The sequence below is a fragment of the Argiope bruennichi genome, chromosome X2, assembly GCF_947563725.1.
Source record: "Argiope bruennichi chromosome X2, qqArgBrue1.1, whole genome shotgun sequence".
In the NCBI taxonomy this organism is placed as follows: Eukaryota; Metazoa; Arthropoda; class Arachnida; order Araneae; family Araneidae; genus Argiope; species Argiope bruennichi.
In genome coordinates this window covers 54,038,411-54,057,424 of record NC_079163.1, presented here as the reverse complement: position 1 = coordinate 54,057,424, position 19,014 = coordinate 54,038,411, and the positions used below count along the sequence as shown (strand labels likewise).

Below are 19,014 nucleotides of genomic sequence, written 5' to 3'. Positions count from 1 at the left end.
AGTCGGCTGGTCTGCGGATGTATAAGATTAAATCGGAAGAAATCTTGATTCTAAAACGAAATAAAATTCGACTTTCTAAAGAAATTTAGATTTTTTTTGTTTGTTTATTTAAAGTTTGAGATAGTCTGGGATAAAATTATTTTGTTACAAACTCTTTCTGCTGAATTTCAACAACAAATTTCATTGAGTGCAAGTTTTTATGCATTCTTTGATATCCGTTGCTTTAATTCATCTCACAGTAAGTAGATTTTTCAACTACCATACTGTTTCTTCTACAAAAAATTATATTAATTAAAAAATATCCCGAGAGAACTGATTTTAATTTGAAACATGTACGCTGCAAGATGTATTTGTAACAAGCTTAACAACTCAGAAGTTTTGATAAACTCTTTTTGTACATTTTGCAATCAATAAAGTGTCAATTAAATATATTTTTTTTCCAGATATAAGAAAAAAGAAAGAAGCTTACAAACAAAACATATAATGCAATAGGATGGATGAATACAAATAGTTACAAATAGAATACAAATAGTTTAATTAGAATTGTTTTGTCATAGGAATATTTTCAACAAAAATTTGAGATTATTTAGCGCCTCAAAAATTTGATTTTAAATAGTCATCTTTGCGAATTTTTCACTTAGAGTTATGAAATCTTTAGTCATATGTATTATTATATAAATGCGACAAATTTCTTTTAACAAAAATTTTGAAACTAAATACTATTTTTTAAAAAAATTAAAAGATATAATTTTTTTTTTAAATTTCAAAATACTCCAAATGAATCGATTTTTAATTTTTTTTCTATTATTTTTTTCCTTAATACGCAGTATAAATTTATTTCAAATAAAACTGTGTATAATTTGTTATTCCAACTAAATGCTAATTTTTTAGAAATATTTTTATGCACACCTACTGAATTTTTATAAGAATTTTATATTTTTCTGAATTAAAATTTGTTTTTTTTTTAATTATCTAAAAATCTCGGAATATAAAATGCATATCCTATTTTCTTTTAATTTTAGCAGAAATATTTTTTTATCAATTATATTTAATTTCTTCAAAAATTAAGGCACCTGGAACGTTTTATAGATATTTAAATCTAATTACAATATCTTTTTGAGGAAAATAATTAAAATGTGCTTTTTTAATCTTGACCTTTGAAATATTCATTTTATTGAACAATATATCTTATAACACTATTTTAGTTGATTATAAACAATTATTTTGGGGAGGAAACGATACAAATAAAACTTCACATTTCTGTTTATTTTTACTTATTTCAAAGTCCACTGCCCCCTTAATGTTAAGAAAATTTTTGTTATATTTTAAAACACCTGAATCAAAGAAACAGATCTATTAATAAACTTCATTTGATAAATAAGGAATCTCACTAAGTAAAATAGCCAAAGAGGATATTACCCGATTCTTCATTGTGATCATTGCGAAACTGCATTATGCATCACCCAGCCGCCGCGAATGTTAAATTAGGCTCTCCAATTACGAGCAGCACATGCGCCAATCCCTCACACATAGATAAGATACCTCATCAGAAATGGGCCCTTAAATCAAAAATACCACCTGTCTGCATTCTCTAGAGAGTCAAAAACTAGCTTATTTATACAATAGCATCTAATTCCCGTAATTAAGTTGCCCCGTGGATGGAATACTAATTTAATAAGAATATTTTCTGCATGTTTAAATGTATATAGACGTGATATAAAAGGTTCCAAGAGAGAGCAATCGAGAGAAAGCAAAAAGCTTGTGCTCAACATTTAGCTTGTTAACAAGACATAGCTAAGCGTTTCGTTAGCTTTTCCCATTCGAAAACGAATAAATCAAAATTTAATTCTCCGTTTAATATATTATATAAGTATCAAATAATTTTTTTATAGAAAATTACTAATAACACAATGTATTTTTGAGCCATATACATTAAATAAATTTTGCTTAAGAAATTGCTGCAATATATAACACTTTAAAAACATAATAAAATTTAATTATAAGAACGTTAACAGAATGTACACGATTTGCGATTTTCAGCAAAAAGTGAAATGCAAGTCAAAAATATAAACAGATAAATATTAAGATTTCTTTGGCGCCCATTGTAAAGGTACCCATAATGTTTAAACTCGAAGAAAATTTACAAAAATTTCCTTCCGTTCAAATGCTTTTTCCTCCAAAAATTAAAACATTTGTAAAATCATACTAATTTCTAGTAATAAACTATACGAACAAAATGATATAACTGTCTGAAAAATGCTGTTATGTTCATTAATGTGATTTAGGAAAAAAAATCTGAAGAGAGACGATACGGCATTATTTACCAAAAAAACACAGAATTCATACTATAGTCAATGTATTACGAATCGTTTTTTTTTTCTGCAAAGAATCCAAAATACGATATAAAGCATTTTATGACTTTTAAGTAATATATTTATATAATATTTGCTATTTATTCGTGATTATGTTGATATTTATTTATTATGCTGTTTATTTTTTAAAAATTGTAAAATTTAAGTATTTTAATCTTCACATGCCTATCTTGATTGTATTTCACAAAAACAAATGCGTAGACTCTGTTGTTTTAAAGCTTATTTATTAAGTTGACCAATAAATAAGATATGGATAATATTGCCGGAATACAATTCTCATGCAAGAAAAATATATATTGTAGCTTCATCATATATCATTATTATGGATTCATATCAACCACCTACAGCTTGTCACCTGAGCTCAGAAAAAAAAATACCTAGCACGAAAATGGATTCTGCTTCTGTAAGCCTTTTCCGTAATAAAGGATTTTGCCAAAGTAAATATTTTAACAAGCATCTTTAGTGAATGGATGCATCAATGTAAAAAATATATAGTTAGCCTGCCTTATTTATTCCGTTATTTAAACGATATTCGAGAATTAAGATGCTCCGTGAAATTGGAAACATCGGTGTTAATTTTTAGATTTTTAATACTTATTGATTAAATTAATACCATCCTGTCGACAACCAAAATGTTTCTTAATTTTCCTTCCATGTAAATATCTTAGTAAATGATCAAATGTTATTAATAAATTTTGCCCTTATTCTATAGTGGATTTTGAGACAATTATTTAAAATCTTTTTAGACCTAAATTCCAATTCTGAATTTGAATAAAAATCGAAATTCGAGGAATTGAAAATGTTTCATGGAACAATAGAAAGCTTGATTCTTTCTTTAAAATAATGATATTAAACTCTTCTTCCTTTTATCTGAGGTTTACTAGCAATGATCCTCTTTTCGGCTGCGTTCCATATAAATTGTTAACTGAAATCACAATTAAAAATTCTATAGATGAAGAGCCTTTTCTGAATATTTTCAAATTTGGGTACCTTTTTAATATTTTTATTTAGATCATATTTACCCATTTATCAACCATACTGAGTATGAAGATGAGAAGTTTCGGGTAGGTGCTCGGTTCTCGCTCAGCATGCTAAGAACGAAAGCTAGTTAATGATTTTTTTACTCTATGACTGAGTTCTAGCTTCTATATATGATTATTCTCGAGTCTAGATGCGTTTTCTCACGGGTATAGAATTTTCTAGAAGAATCCCTAGATCTCGAGTCCTGCAAGAGATATCAACAAAGTCCCGACACATTCTAGAATCATCATTTTTTTGTTCAAAATCCTCAAATTCTTCACGAAATGTTTATCAAAGTTGCAGCTCATTTACATGACATCCATTCATCATCCATTAAAAATACCTGTAAATCTTTTTTTTTTTACTTACTATGAGACTAATGCTTAAAGTAACAACAGCACAGATTTGTAGCATTATTTATTGAGCATTTACTAACTCAATTTATATATTGCTAAAAGTATTATAGTTATTTGCTTCATAAAGGTTTTCTTAATTATATAAATGATTTAATTAATAGCGTCAGCGATTTTTATTTCAATATCAGAATGACTTCGAAGTGATTAAGCAATATAGCAAGAAATCTTCGCGTGCCGGATAACAATTGCACAAACTTTTCTTAATGTCTAAAAAAAACAAATTTAATATCGTACAAACCTGGTAGTTCCCAGGAGCTGAAGAGTTCTCCATGCAATACAAACTGCTAGGACGGTGATCCCTTGTTCTTTAGCCAGAAGAGCGATGCCAGAACAAAACAGACTGAAGATGAACCACAAAATCCATTTCTCATTTTGGTCACCAGCTTTAGTGCTTCTAGAAATGAAGATAATATAAAACGAATTTACTAAGCAAGTAATTATGCTAAGCAAATAAACTGATTTTTAAAAACATTGAATTGCAATCAAAGCAAAAGAAATAAGTCCTATTTTTCAAAACAAGCTTCGATTTTTTTTTTCATTTTTATTATGGCTATTATTACCAATGGTGCGCCAAAAACATTTTTTTTATTATTTTTTTCAAAATAAACTATTTCCTAAAATAAAATTTTCAACTTTTCAGATAGAGAACTACGTGAATTTAATAATAAATATTATTTTACTCCACCCCAAAAATTTCCAGCAACATTTAATTGGGCGCTAGCTAGTAAGATCAAACACGTTTTTGATATTTAAACGTTTTAACATTTTTTAATTACCATGACAATGTTAATTTAAGTATCATATTTTCTGAATAGTAACCCCAGCAGCCCACATATTGTACTGCATTGTAAGATATTGAACAATATTCAAATACTGTTTAATATTGTTCAAATAGGAAGTCTGTCTGTCTGTCCAGGTGTCTAATTACAAATGAACATGACAATAACAAAATTAAGAGTGATGTTTAAAATTTGATACCCAAATTTAACATCTGAAATGTAGATACACATCAAATTTGGAACGAAATATATGAAGGGGATGACCGTTTATAGATCTGTGCTTACAAAAGCATATAAACGAGATAAATCAAAAATGAAATGATTTAAATGTATGAAAATTGGTATGTGATTTCGTGACTACAATTACAGCTCTGTGACAAATATTGGTTTGAATAGATCATGACAAAGTCGTCCAAAATCCACATTATGTTTTCTTATACTTGGGTATTAACCGCAGCCCAGTGATTAATCACTAAAGATCGTATTTTAAAACTCTTTTATAACTATTTTTTCCAATGGTATGCAGTTAATAACACACAAACACATTTATTCGGGAGTATGAGAAAACGTTTCGGGTACACCTTTCCCGGTGGCTCTACTTGTGTTTGCGTTTCAAAAAAATTTCATGAGAACAGGTGAAAAAGTTAAAAACATTTTGTCTCGCCACCGAAATTCAAAAACTGATGATAAAAAAAATATATAGAATTAATTACTGACTACTATAAAGAAATTCAAAACAGCTACTTAATAAGTGATGAAAATGTCTTCTAAGCTCATTTTCCTAAACTTCCATGCTAATAGATAACGCTGGATAGTAAACAAGAAAGCCGAAATTTTCCACCTTATATCTTCCCTTGAAACCTCAACCCTCTAATTGTAAAAGTTCTCATTTAATCTATACAATTCACCTTACAGCTTTTAACTTCTCAAAATGACAGACAAAATTATATTATTGGTGCTATCCTTAAGAAAACTTATCGATACAAAATATTTTTCAGATTAACAGAAAGTTTCTGTTCAAACATAATAAGGCCCTAGTCTAAAGAAACAACTAGATTTAAATCTTTAATATCAATACTCCAGCAAATAATCCACAATCTAGCCCCATCAGACAATGTCCCAGACACTTTCTGTACTCCATTGAGCGAAATAATCCTCATTAAATAAATAAATACCAGTACTTTAATAATTAAGTGAGATATATAGTACGCTGAGGTTCACAATCCACAAATTAGAATAATTAGGTTCAGCTATGTTAACACCAGGCAATAGTACTTCGAAATGTATGCATGTACGCGCCAGGTTGCTAGGATCAGAAAGTGTCACCCACGGAATACCCAGAGAATGTCCGGAATTCTGTTATCTGGTAGAATGACAACGACTATTACAGAGCTGGGGTCGCGGCTCAGCCCCGCTGTTTGACACACCTCTTGGCTGAGTTATTTAAAGCCAGTTGGCGCTTTACCCTCGTTGCATTTTCCTAATTAAACAATGCCACGAGACAAAGAGAAGGAGATGGGAATTCCGAATGGGGTGAGAGAATTTCGCACTAACAAATAGAGAGGTGAGGTGGGGAAATAAAAAAAAAAGCTAGAAGGGCGTGGAATCTTAATGGAATTCATGTTCTAATATTTTAGCTGCATTTCATCTAGGCTCCAACTTTTATATGGAGTAAATGACTAATAAGTAGATAGCTTCATTTGGGACCACTTCGAAATCTGGAATTTATTCTCTAAGGGATAAAGCATTTTCTTTTTTTATTATTTATTGGCATTTATAACTGTATCAAGCTCCTTATTTTTCCAAAGTCATTTTAAACTACGTTCGGGTCGATTTCTTTAAAAAATAAAATATCATAAAATACTTAAATTCATGTATCGTTGCATAGTTTTGATTAGGAAAAAACCATGAAATAAAAATATTTCAGTTGAAAACCAAAATTTAAATTTTTGTTTAAAAAAATATAGGGTATTTTTTCTTGGATAAAAACGGGTATAAAGCAAAAAATTTCTAGTTTATTATTAATGATTTGCTATTAAATTGATTTGCTCAAACTTTAGCAAATAACTGAAGAAGTATTATCTATTTCCAGAACTAAGAAATAAGGTGTATTTTTATTCAGTATTTAAATGCTGAATTCCGATTGATTAAGTAACATGAAGTTTCCAATTTTCTTTCTTATTGCGAAGCATTCAAACAACTGCAAAACCTTTTCAAATAAAAATATTACTTATTCTGTGTTCTGAAACTTTAACCCAAATTGTATAGTTATTATACCAAATTCAAACAAAACAAACACATTAGATATTAACTTATGAGGCTTTTCGTAAAAAGAGTTTCCCACAATTTAGAATTGGAGAAAATAGGGCTTAACTACGTAAATAATATGAAAAGATAAATTGTACAAATTTAAAAATAAATGTAACTTTGTGAAGAAGGAACGAAGATACAAAATTCAAACGGTTTTAATAAGAAAACTGTCCAGAAGTTAGCATTTTTGAGTAAAATATTATTTGATGTTATTACCAAAAATCGTTCTTTTCAATGTAGCCAACTAAATTAAAAGTATACTTCGTTAACAAATTTATTAAAAAATAATTTTTAATGGTTGGGTTTATTTGGGGTCAAGTTGAGAATTGAAAATTTGGTTTCTGAGCACTTATAATACCGGGTTTGATATTTATATAAAAATTTATGAAAGCTAAATTTCGTAGCAGATTTACCATATTCTCAAACCTCTTCATGATCATAACAATAACAAACATTCCAAATTTAACTTTTAATAAATGTCGAAGAGACGACTGCATTTTTGAAGAACAGAAAGTATCGAGAAATATACTTATATTTTGTAGCGAAACTGTCGTCAAAATGCAAATATTCATTTTCTTTCACTTTCTGAAATCTAATGAAAGTACTAAAACCAAATGGAAAGAATTAATATCTGAGGACGAAAGCTAATATCATATTTAAATAGGCAAAAATTACCATAACATCTATTGATATTTTATTAAAGTACGTCTTCCAGCCTATAAAAATAACTTGTGACATTTTAAAGCATATGTAAACATGTTTTTGCACGGTATGTTGTTTAGAAAAACAGAAATCGTTTCATTTTCCGAAGCATGACTGCTAGTTCTAATCATTTTAACCGGAAAAGAAGGACAACAGATAAAACATCTTTGCAATGCGCAGTAACATCCTTTCTACATTAGTGTGATTAGCTACTACTTATACTAATGTGGAATGTAGACGGAAAGTGTTGTGTAAAAAGGCTTCCTTTATCTTTTAATGTTTTGAAAGAACCATGTATATCTGTGGGGCAGATTACTTGTTTTTGTCTACAGAGAGACCTAATAGACGTTAGTTAAGCTTGATTGTTTGCAGTTGAATAGATTTTTAATGCTACGTTTCACAGAGAAAATAAATATTTTATTTTCAGCGGGTGAAAGTAGTAAATAACAATTTAGAAAGCAGTGTTTTCATTGAAAATAGAGTTCGGGTGATTCAAAATTTTGTCAAATCGGGAATACTTTATAATATTTCTGATGATAAATATTTTTGCGTTTACGTCAGGAAATTTTCTTGTGATCTCTGACAGATAGAAAGTAAATAAGAAGTTAACTAATACTTAAGGAAAGTAAAAAAAAGTTTGTTTGAAAATAGCTATTTATCAAAATTAAACAAAACTTTTTTTTTTAATCTCGACGATTATGAAAAGATTTTATTTTTATTTTCCCCGACAGTAACAGTAATTTATGCTACACGTTCGGGGACATAAAACATAGTTAATAAGAGTCAGAATTAGAGGATGACGAATTTTCAACTTTTTTTTACAAATTTTAAACTCTTTACGGCACCTTGAGATATTGTTGTATTGCAACCAGACTTTTTAAAAATTCTTTGCAACTTTTCCGCACTATTAACAAACTAAAATCTTAAAAAGTTATTTTTGTTCCACCCTATTAATCAGGCATTGAATTAGAGAATGATAAATTAATTTCTTAATTACATAATAATAAATTAATAAGTTATTTCATATTTTTAATAATACATTAATAATTAATTTTTTTAAATATTTATTTATTATTATTTTTTACCCTAACAGTAATTTATATTACTCATTTGGGTACATAAAACCATAGTTAATCAGATAGTGAATTAGAAGATGATAAATTAATTTCATAATTAAATAATAATAAATTGATAAATTATTTTACATTTTAAAAATGGATTAATTAATAAATAAATTTTTAAAAATAATTTATTTTCTTGACCCTAAATTAATGTTACTCATAAACTTCATGCTACTCATTTGGGGACATAAAACCAAAGTTAATCAGGCACTGAATTAGAGGATGATGATAAATAAATGAAGAGTACTAAGAAAATGTTGAAAATTTTATATACATGCGTCAGACTCTTATTTCGAGAGATATTATCGAACAAAATAATGAATAAGCTCACGATAGATCTTTTTTATAAAATGATTGAATAAACTATGGTGTAATTTTAACTCGGCTATTGTTATCTTTGTTCTGAACTTTTTTATAAAATAAAAAAAAAATATTCATTTTTAAAACATTTATTTAATTACAAGTCATTATAAACTACTAATAAAAACCTTTTTTATTCTATTAAATATGCATAATTAACCGGAATTACAGAAATAAGTATCGAAAATTCTGTAAACTAGAAAATTGGCAATCAAAAACTTCCCAAGATCTCATTATGATATATAAAACATTCATTATCATTGGCTTGATAACACACATTTATGAATAAAAGTCTCTTTGTAAAACACAGACCTCTTACATTTAAACACTGTAGTACCATGTTCATACAGAAAGCCTTAATTAAAATAGTTACATTTCTACGACATTATCATCTAATTTCGTAGAAATGGCACTCTTGAAACCATATAAATGTCAAGGTTTTTAAGTAGTGTTTACTAAATAATAACTTCTTTTGATCACTCTGTCCTAATTAGGAATTCTGCTTCTCAAAGGTAGTTATACAGGATTTCCTATACTTAGGTCTCTTAAGTGCCTAACTATCCGTTAATTAGAGTTGTCGGCAATTCCTAGATGTTTGCTAATGGAAATAATTATGAGTGCCAGCAGTTTGTTTCCAATTATTATTGCTATACATCCAAAATATATTTCCTTACAAATCGTTTATTCATGCACTTTAATGTTGCTCTTCCCATACCATTAAAATTTGCATTTTAACCTCTAAAATACTGATGTGAACACCAAGTATCGGCGAGGCTTTGATTTCAATGCAATAATGCACATATCACAAGTACACGGAAGCTTAAAATTATACCAAACATTTTTTAATTTGAAAATGCTGAGAAAGTAAATGTATGAAGTATCTTTGAAGCGCGTGTAAACATTTCTAGAATCAAGGATTTTTTTATATATATGTGTCTGTATCTCGTTTGATTATTGAATTAATAAGCCATGCAAAAAACAATACATGGTCAAGGATTCAAATTTTTCATCTTGTCGTTAGAAATCAGGATCATGTAAAATTGGATATCAAGGTTAAAAGATATAACGTTAGAATAATGTTGGACATTTTGAGAATAGTCTGCTGACAAATGGTATCGTCCTCGTCATCAGAGACCAATTCAAAATAATAATTTCCATCCATAAAACTGTCCTGATCTACTTCAGGCTTTAATCTAATAAATTAATCCAATTTTCAGAAAATCATTTAACTGTACGCCAATTTTTTTAAGCACACTAGAATATATATAGAAAAAAAATCATGTAAATTTGAAGAAATATAAAATATTGGATAAAAAATTATTTCTATTTAAAATGCAAAATTATAAAACTGCTACTGAGTATTATTTTAAGGAAATTTCATATTTGGAACGCGAAAAAAAGCATTATTATTGAGCTCAAATATCCCTATTATATAAATTAATATATAAATAAAATTCCCATTATTTTATTCTGAAAATTTTAAGACTCTAACTACTCATATCAACAATCCAAAACATTATTTAATTATCAACATATCCGGAATATTTCAGCACAAATTCCAATTAAAAATATTTAAATTTCCATGCATAAACTAAAAGACATTCCAGGTGTTAAACGCTTCTCATATTTCCAGAAATAGCACGGAATATTTAAATTTACCCAAGCAAAATTATATATAAATAAACTTCAATCACACAATTTTTTTCCAATATGAACAAGAAATTTGTTTTAATTTGTGGTCTGAATTTTATATTACTCTGTGTTTCTAATTTCTGTACAAATGTTTTTTGGTTTTGAGACATCGTACTGTGTATTTTACTATACTTCACACAGTACAAATATTGGTTTACACTTTCTTTTTCCCCTCCAGCATATAAAATACTACGATAAATGGAAATAGGATCACGGACATTGATTTTTATCTTTTTTTTATTCTTTCCTTTTGTCATTAGCCAGTAATATTTCCTTCATCAGATCCGCTTTTATAGTTTTTTCTTCTGAATAAACGACTCCTGTTCAGAGTATATTTTTTTCATGTCACATCGTATACGGAGAAATGTTTGGAAATAGAAAATAATATAATGTGCTATTAAGAGCGATGTATTGTTAGTTACGAGAACAGGGTTATTTTATTGTATAAGAGCTCTGAAGTGGAATTTTACTTCTTAATCAGGTATTTCCTTATTCATGTTTTGTGAATTATAAAAAATGTTCCTTAACACTGTATGAGACTATTTAGCCTATAAAATAAATATTTTTGTATACTGGGTATAGAAATTTTATGATTTATTTTTAAATAATATACTTTATTATAAGACGTAAATAGAACATTCTATAGTTGGAATTTCTTTTTTCAGTTTGATTAATTCAATTTTACATCGATACAATTTTTTATTTGTCACATTTTCAAGTCGATGAAAGGTTTTAGTATACAGACTTTTTTAATAAGTTATATTATTTAATTGACTAATATTAAAAAAAGTAAGTTCAGAGTGAAAATTTCAATCCTTTTAATCTGCGTTCTAAACTAATTTACATAACGTTTGTTGGCGAAAATTAATTGTGTAAAATTCTATTAAATGTGCCGCATTTTTTTATTTTTCAATGACTTAAAAGTTTAAATTTTCATTCTAATATTAGTTTGGCTACTTCACCTCAGCTTTCATTATAAAACTTTATATGAATTTAAATTAGCGTAACCAAGAACTGTTTCGAATGATAGGCATTAATCATCTTCGTTGTTTGGTTGATTGATTGATTTTTTTGGCATAAGAACAATATTGGCCAAGATGCTCTTTGTTTGCATTGCAACACATTTGCATTGTTTGTATCGCAACAAAAGTACACATTTAAAAATTCTTAAGCGAATTCAAAAATTGCGATTAAATATGAAAAATAAAAGCTAAAATACTAAAAACATTTATTCGAAGAATTAGGGATAATATTTAGAAAGCGCGTTACCATATTTTATAAGATTTCACCTTTATGTTGTATATTCTATAAGATTTCAATTTTATGTTGTCTATTCTATAAGATTTCACCTTTATGTTGTATATTCTATAAGATTTCAACTTTATGTTGTATATTCTATAAGATTTCAACTTTATGTTGTATATTCTATAAGATTTCACCTTTATGTTGTATATTCTATAAGATTTCAACTTTATGTTGTATATTCTATAAGATTTCAACTTTATGTTGTATATTCTACAAGATTTCAACTTTATGTTATACATGTTGTATATTCTGCAAGATTTCGACTTTATGTTATATGTGTTGTATATTCTATAAGATTTCAACTTTATGTTGTATATTCTAGAAGATTTCAACTTTATGTTGTATATTCTAGAAGATTTCAACTTTATGTTGTATATTCTAGAAGATTTCAACTTTATGTTGTATATTCTACAAGATTTCAACTTTATGTTATACATGTTGTATATTCTGCAAGATTTCGACTTTATGCTATATGTGTTGTATATTCTATAAGATTTCAACTTTATGTTAAATGTGTTATATATTCTATAAGATTTCAACTTTATGTTATATGTGTTATATAAGAATTAAATTTTAATCGTTCCTAGATGTATAACAAATATTGTAATAGCTGCATTTGTTCATTTCTGTGTTCAAAAGTCAGTGCAACTTCACAGCTACCAACCTAATGAAATAAGAGAGTGGTGCACAAGACCAAATGATTTACCAGGAAGAAAAGATATCTTAAGTTAAGCTGTCCTTTCTGATAGAGAAATTCATGGGAAAATGACCTGACACCAGGTGGGGAAATCACTTCTCCAGGCAACCGATGAAAGGGTTAGTCAAACTACCATTGTTTCAAAGTTCATTTCTCTATTTGCTCTGGAGTAAAAGAAAACTGGGAATTCTTTTTCGGCCATAATGCTAATTCCCTTTCTCTGATTCTATTTTAGTGTTGAGATTCTTACATTTATTTAGCTAAAATAAATGTTTGCATCAACCATTTACTTTGTATCGTTGGTTATAAAAGAGCCTAATCTCACAATAAGAGCGATCAAATAATCAGTTTTAATTAAGACAGTCGACAAAAGGACGCATTTAATGTAACCACTCTTGAAAAAATGAACGTAATGAATTATGAAATAAATACACAGATTATAAGTAATCTTATTCATATTAATATTAATTAGATTTAAGTGTTCATACATCAAGGAAAGAGAACAATCTTATTTTCTGTATAAATATAGATTTGTACTGATGAATAAATTCGAATTGTCACATTTGATAAAGTAAAAATTATGCTTCTTTTGAAGATGCATAAATATAAAATTTGGTCTTATTTTCGACGAAATTTGAAGTTTTTTCATAGATATAAGGAATTAATAAAGAAAATCTCTAATATCTCTTTAAAGAGGCTGCGAAAACATAAGATATTCAGAACCAAATTATGGAATTTAATATATAAATAGTTGTATGCCGTTAATTTAAAATAAAATGCCACTTTAAAAAAATATGCCAAAATTCCTAAGTAAAAAGGCATGTTGACGTTATTCAAAATTCCATCATTCATTGAAAGAAACAAAATGATGGCCAACCTCTCAAAATAGGATGTGGCAATACCGATATTCATAAATTGTACTTAAATATCCAAAGATTGCAATAGTTAAGGTAAATTTTTGCATCGTGACTTACATCATTATGATAGTTTTTAGACCAAGTGAGTCTAGCTATTTCACAATTAAGATTTACCATAAATATTATTTAACGCATTAAATTTACATTTAACAGGGGATATGAGCCCCATCCTGTAGCAAACTGTCTTAATGGAGCCGACGCACAAACAAAGCAGTGAGAAAAAAAAAGGAGGGGGTTGCCTATATTAAGTACCAACGTTTATTAAGTCATGCTGTATGAAAAATGTATTGCCAAAATGTTATACTGTGACAGAATAATAGAAAGTTTCCGATTGATTTATATGTACACAGCAATGTAAGAGCACACTGTTTCGGGAGGAATGATTTATAACGTAATAAAGGCATACAACTAAGTTATTATTACAGTCTATAACAATACTTCAAAGATGGCATATTTTGCCACTGTAGGAAAAACCAAGTGTTCGTAAACCATCTCCTGGTTAATATAGAGTTGTGGAAGAATGGATAAAATACTAGTGTTCTAAACCGAAAGGAAGAAATTTAAATGACCAATTGATTTGCATTTTCAGAAGCATAGAATTTTTGTAAGAACTGAATTTTTTAAAACAGTTGCAGACCAATCTGTTAAGTGATCACATTATCGTTTGGTCTAGGCGTTTTCTTTATTTTATATATTTTGCAAACTATTAGCAAAAATTTTTATCTTAGAAAGATGGCATGCATATTCGAAAAGTTTCAAAATAAATACAGAAGATTTATTCTAATCATAGACCAGCAACTTATATCTGAATCAATAGAGATAGGAATACACTTCCAAATAGAAAAAAGTTTTAAAAACGTTTAATATAAATATATTACAATAATACTATAACGAGTAATAATAAATCAGAATCATATCATATTTTGAGTTGTTTCAGTCAAAAATGAACTGATGAAAGAGTTACAAAATGGAATTTGTTTATATTATCCGTCGATCTGACCATTCATATTTAGCAAAATATTTTTAATGTACTCAGATTTTAAATAAAAAAGTCCTGTGCTTTTGCAATCAAATAAGACCATCCGTGTTACAAAAATTGGAATATTACTGACTTTTAGATAATTTTAGACTTTTATAACGGATGCCACAAGGAGGATCATCCACCTACTGGACTCCATTTCCTATGTGTGGCCATTGTTTGAACCAAAATGAAGAAATCCAAATCGTCACAACTCAGTCAGTTTTGATTGTCAAACAGTGGAACATGTTCATTTAAAATGTACAATTGCCAAAAAATATTTTTAGTTAAATTATATTAAAGTTTCGTTTAAAAATAACACAAGGGCTATTTTAGGACAGCCCTCATTATTTTGGACAACCTTCAAATGGCGATGAAGACACTTAAACTAGCACTTTCTCTCTAAACTTCTGCTGCACACATACAGAAAATACTTCACTGAATATCACTAATGGCATTGATGCACCGTATAAGAATTCAGATTTCACACTTCTTCAAACATACAATTTTTAACTAAAAATATAACCTTTTCTCTAACGACTTAGAACGTAATTGTTGGGCCATGATTAGATAGGTATCTTGTATAAAAGTATTAGTAAACTAGGTTCCTGATGTACATGCACGAAGATTGTACATGCACGCTTGTCAAAAAGCTAATAATTAAAGTTATTCAAAGAATTCTGTACGAAAGTCACCTTCATTTTTATATTTGAGGCTAACTTCTAAACTTCTGCAGAAACCATTTAATCTTGCGGATAAAATATAATAGCTCTCCGAATCGTGGTCGAAGAAATAAAATATGGCGGGAAGGAAAGTGTCGCCGAGGCACGAAGAGCATACATCAAGTGTGCAAAGAGAATTTTCCTTCCAGTTAGAATTTGTGTGACACGCTATCTCATTCTGTGTTCGTCTACTGGAGAGCTTCGGAATTATTTTAAATCCACAGAATTATTCAGAATTTTTAGTGAGACTTACTTTATGAAAGCTAACAGAGACGAAAGGAAGAATAATGCCGACAGAACTTCCGCACGACCAACTGCACTGGAAACCTGCGAAGACAGAAATAGAAAGTTAAGTATTTTCACAGAAAATAATGTAGAATGTAAAATACAACACAGGCCTTAAATCTATGCGAGATACAATGCTTATCTTTTATATTATGCGCATAAACTGAAAATTAAGTGCGAAAGAGAAACAAATATTTGTTATTTCTGCTGTTGAGGAAGAAGAAAGGGGTGTCTTATTTGCTTGAAATATTTCAAGAAATTCATTGAAGAGGATACATTTTTGTAATGAGCATGCGTACAGAGTAGAGGGTAACGACCATTTGGTGTTTTATTTTGGAATTTTGTAAAACTAAATGAAGATATCTTTGGTTTTTATACTCTTCATCTTTTTAAAAGTAGTTTTATAACATATTCACCTCCAAAACTATTCTTTTAAAGAAGAAAACCATATAAATGACAGTTTCAAAAATTCTGATGTTCATATTTGATTCACGGCTTGCTCATTTTAAATAAAATAGAGAAATAATGAACTTGAAGAAGTAATTGCCTTATGTAGTCATTGTACATAAAATGCAAATATTTTATCCCATTTATTATAAAAAATATATATATATTGCTTTTGCAAAAATTATGTGGTTTACAAACTTTTTTTTACGTTTATGTTTTGGATGTTTATTACTTTCTTTTGGTTATTTATTTTCCCTCATTATAATTATTTGTCGGCATTTTTATATTTCATGGATATTTATTATTATGACTATAGAAATAATGCACTGCTAAATATATTTTATTTTAATTAGTTCCATACAAATAAAGATTATGCTTCTTTTTCTATTTTAAACAAAACTATATTTCTCATCATGTTTAAAATTTTGACAAGTACTACTAAGAGAGCTGAGAATACGGTAGACGTTCTTAAGATTAAATTGCGCAAAATTGGATATTCATCCCTATATAATTCTACATGCAAGATTAAACTTCATAATAATATGGGCAAAAGAACATGATGATATTAAACTATTAGCGCAAAAACTCATTGAAGAGGGATTTTTCATTAGATATTAGGAAATGAATGCTTATTAATCAATACATTGAATACCTTCAAATTACTTGTTCAAAATTTTAGTTTATGTCAGATCTTTTTTTGTGAAACAATTCATTAAATCAGTGGCAATTCAAAGTATTTACAACGGTATGCTGATCATAGAGACTATCCACTCTAATTGTAATTTCCACTTAACTGATATAAATGTAATCCACTCTTATTGGCATATTTACATTATACACAAAAACAGCTACACTCTTTTGTATAGCATTATAACTAAAACTGAAGAATAACTAATGAAGATTTATATTTAACTATTTTAGATAGGCACTTCCTCAAGAGCCTCGAGGAAGTGCCATTGGTTGATTCGTAGATCTTACTTCAGGGAGACAATGAAGAGGTCTAAAACAATAATTCAACGCTTCATAAATCTATAAGTTTTAATCGCATATGTGCGGATGTTTTTTGTTTTTTTAGTTTAAAGTGTTATTGCGACAAGAATATTTTACAAAATATAAATAATGGGAATAGTGAGTGCATAAATATTTAGACTTTAATTTTCACAGAATTATATCTATTTGATCTAATATGTAAAATATAATTTCTTATGCCAATTAGAACGTCTTTACAAACATATTAACATGTCTATCTCTAATTCTTCGGATGTTAATGTTTCGGATGTTAAATATTTGGCCACGATTAAAGTGGACACTTTGTGTAATATTATGTTATATAAGGAATATTACAAAACTTACATTATTTTCAAAATTGTTTTGTCAAAAAAATTATCAAAATATATTTGACATTATTCAACGACCTATGATGCAAACTTTAAGCAGGACGAAAGTCCATTACGGCATAATTAACCGATTTCATGTTACAACTAGAAAAATAAAATTTTCTCACAGTTACGATATATTGTATAAAGACACTTTTAAAAGTCTGTAATACTCCAAAAAATATTTCGGATACATTAGATGTTTTAAAAACGATTTTTAAATGCATATGTTCATAGAAATTATATTATATCTTTAAAAAAATTTTGATCTAGGTTTCATGTTTAAATTTCATTTTCTATTGAATAATATCTACACAATAAAACAATTATTATTCAGTGGAGGAAGCCGTATAAGGCACAATGGAAAATGTATTTATAGAGACCTATTTGTTTTTTAGAGTCTAGACTGTTTTCCCTTATTTTCTTTGAACAACTAATGAATAATCATTATCTACAAGAACCCAAACAAAATTCACTCTTCAATTAGAAATTAATTAATTTTTAAATTCATTTTTTTAATCACAAGTATAAAAAGTTAACTGAAGATATGAATAGAATAAATTAAGACTCTTAGAATTTTTATTGAATATTTCAATTATTAAGATAATGTATAATTAAAATAATATTAAGAAAATGTTAAAGAGTTTTAATTGAAATATTTATGTTTTTATATGTATTATAAAACTTTTGTTAAATAAGCAGGAAAGGAATTTTCTTTAAGTGTCAGCTTCATTACAATTTTTCATGATTTTGCAGAAGATTGAATTTTAGCAGTTTTTAAAATTTCTTTATTTAATCTATGACCAGGTTCGATGTTCTCAAAACAACAAGGCAGAAATTAGAAAAAATAGGTATGGGAACATATTTAGAGCCTTTGAAGCTTCAAGAAAGGATTTACCGAAATATAGCTGAGAAAGAATTTATTTTAGCTGAGTCATTATCACGTGATACTGTACTTCAAGTGAAAGTAATTAGAACCTAAAAAGCACAGAAATACCAAAACCCAACGAAACACAGAAAAGAAATTTGAATTCGAATAATTAAAAAAATAAATTTAAGAATGCGAATAAATTGGATTTATTATATTTTTTAATTAAATTTAAACAATATGATGAACAAATAAGAAACGCTCAATTTTGAAGTATACTTTGTTTTCTACCCTTCATAAAAATGAGACTTTAGCTGAATTATAGAAATTTATGATGTCAACTTTGTACAAATTAACAAGATTATATGAAACAAATTTATTTTTGTTCATAATGGATGGTGGAAGAATGCTTTTCTATGAAAAAACATGATATCAGTAAATTGGTTCATATCCATAGTCTGCATATGTATTCTGAAATACTTGCTTTTGACAATTTTTTTTTCAAGTGATGAAGTTTTAAAATATGGTATCCAGTCTAGTTTTGTATGATTTAATATATCAAGGCTTCTTAAATTGAATAAACCTTTCCTTAAGTGGTGCCGTATAT

The 19,014-nt window shown here is 27.9% G+C and overlaps 1 protein-coding gene across 1 annotated transcript in view; it reads right to left on the bottom strand.

Annotated features, from left to right (window-relative positions):
• The window catches only part of LOC129960652 (protein O-mannosyl-transferase TMTC1-like), a 295,526-nt gene that overhangs the window by 178,453 nt on the left and 98,059 nt on the right, over positions 1-19,014 (bottom strand). Inside the window, exons 3-4 of the mRNA XM_056074201.1 lie at positions 15,685-15,758; positions 4,047-4,202 (exon numbers count right to left, since the gene is read on the bottom strand). Of these exons, the coding sequence (XP_055930176.1) occupies positions 4,047-4,202; positions 15,685-15,758 (230 nt within the window). The remainder of the gene's footprint in view (positions 1-4,046; positions 4,203-15,684; positions 15,759-19,014) is intronic.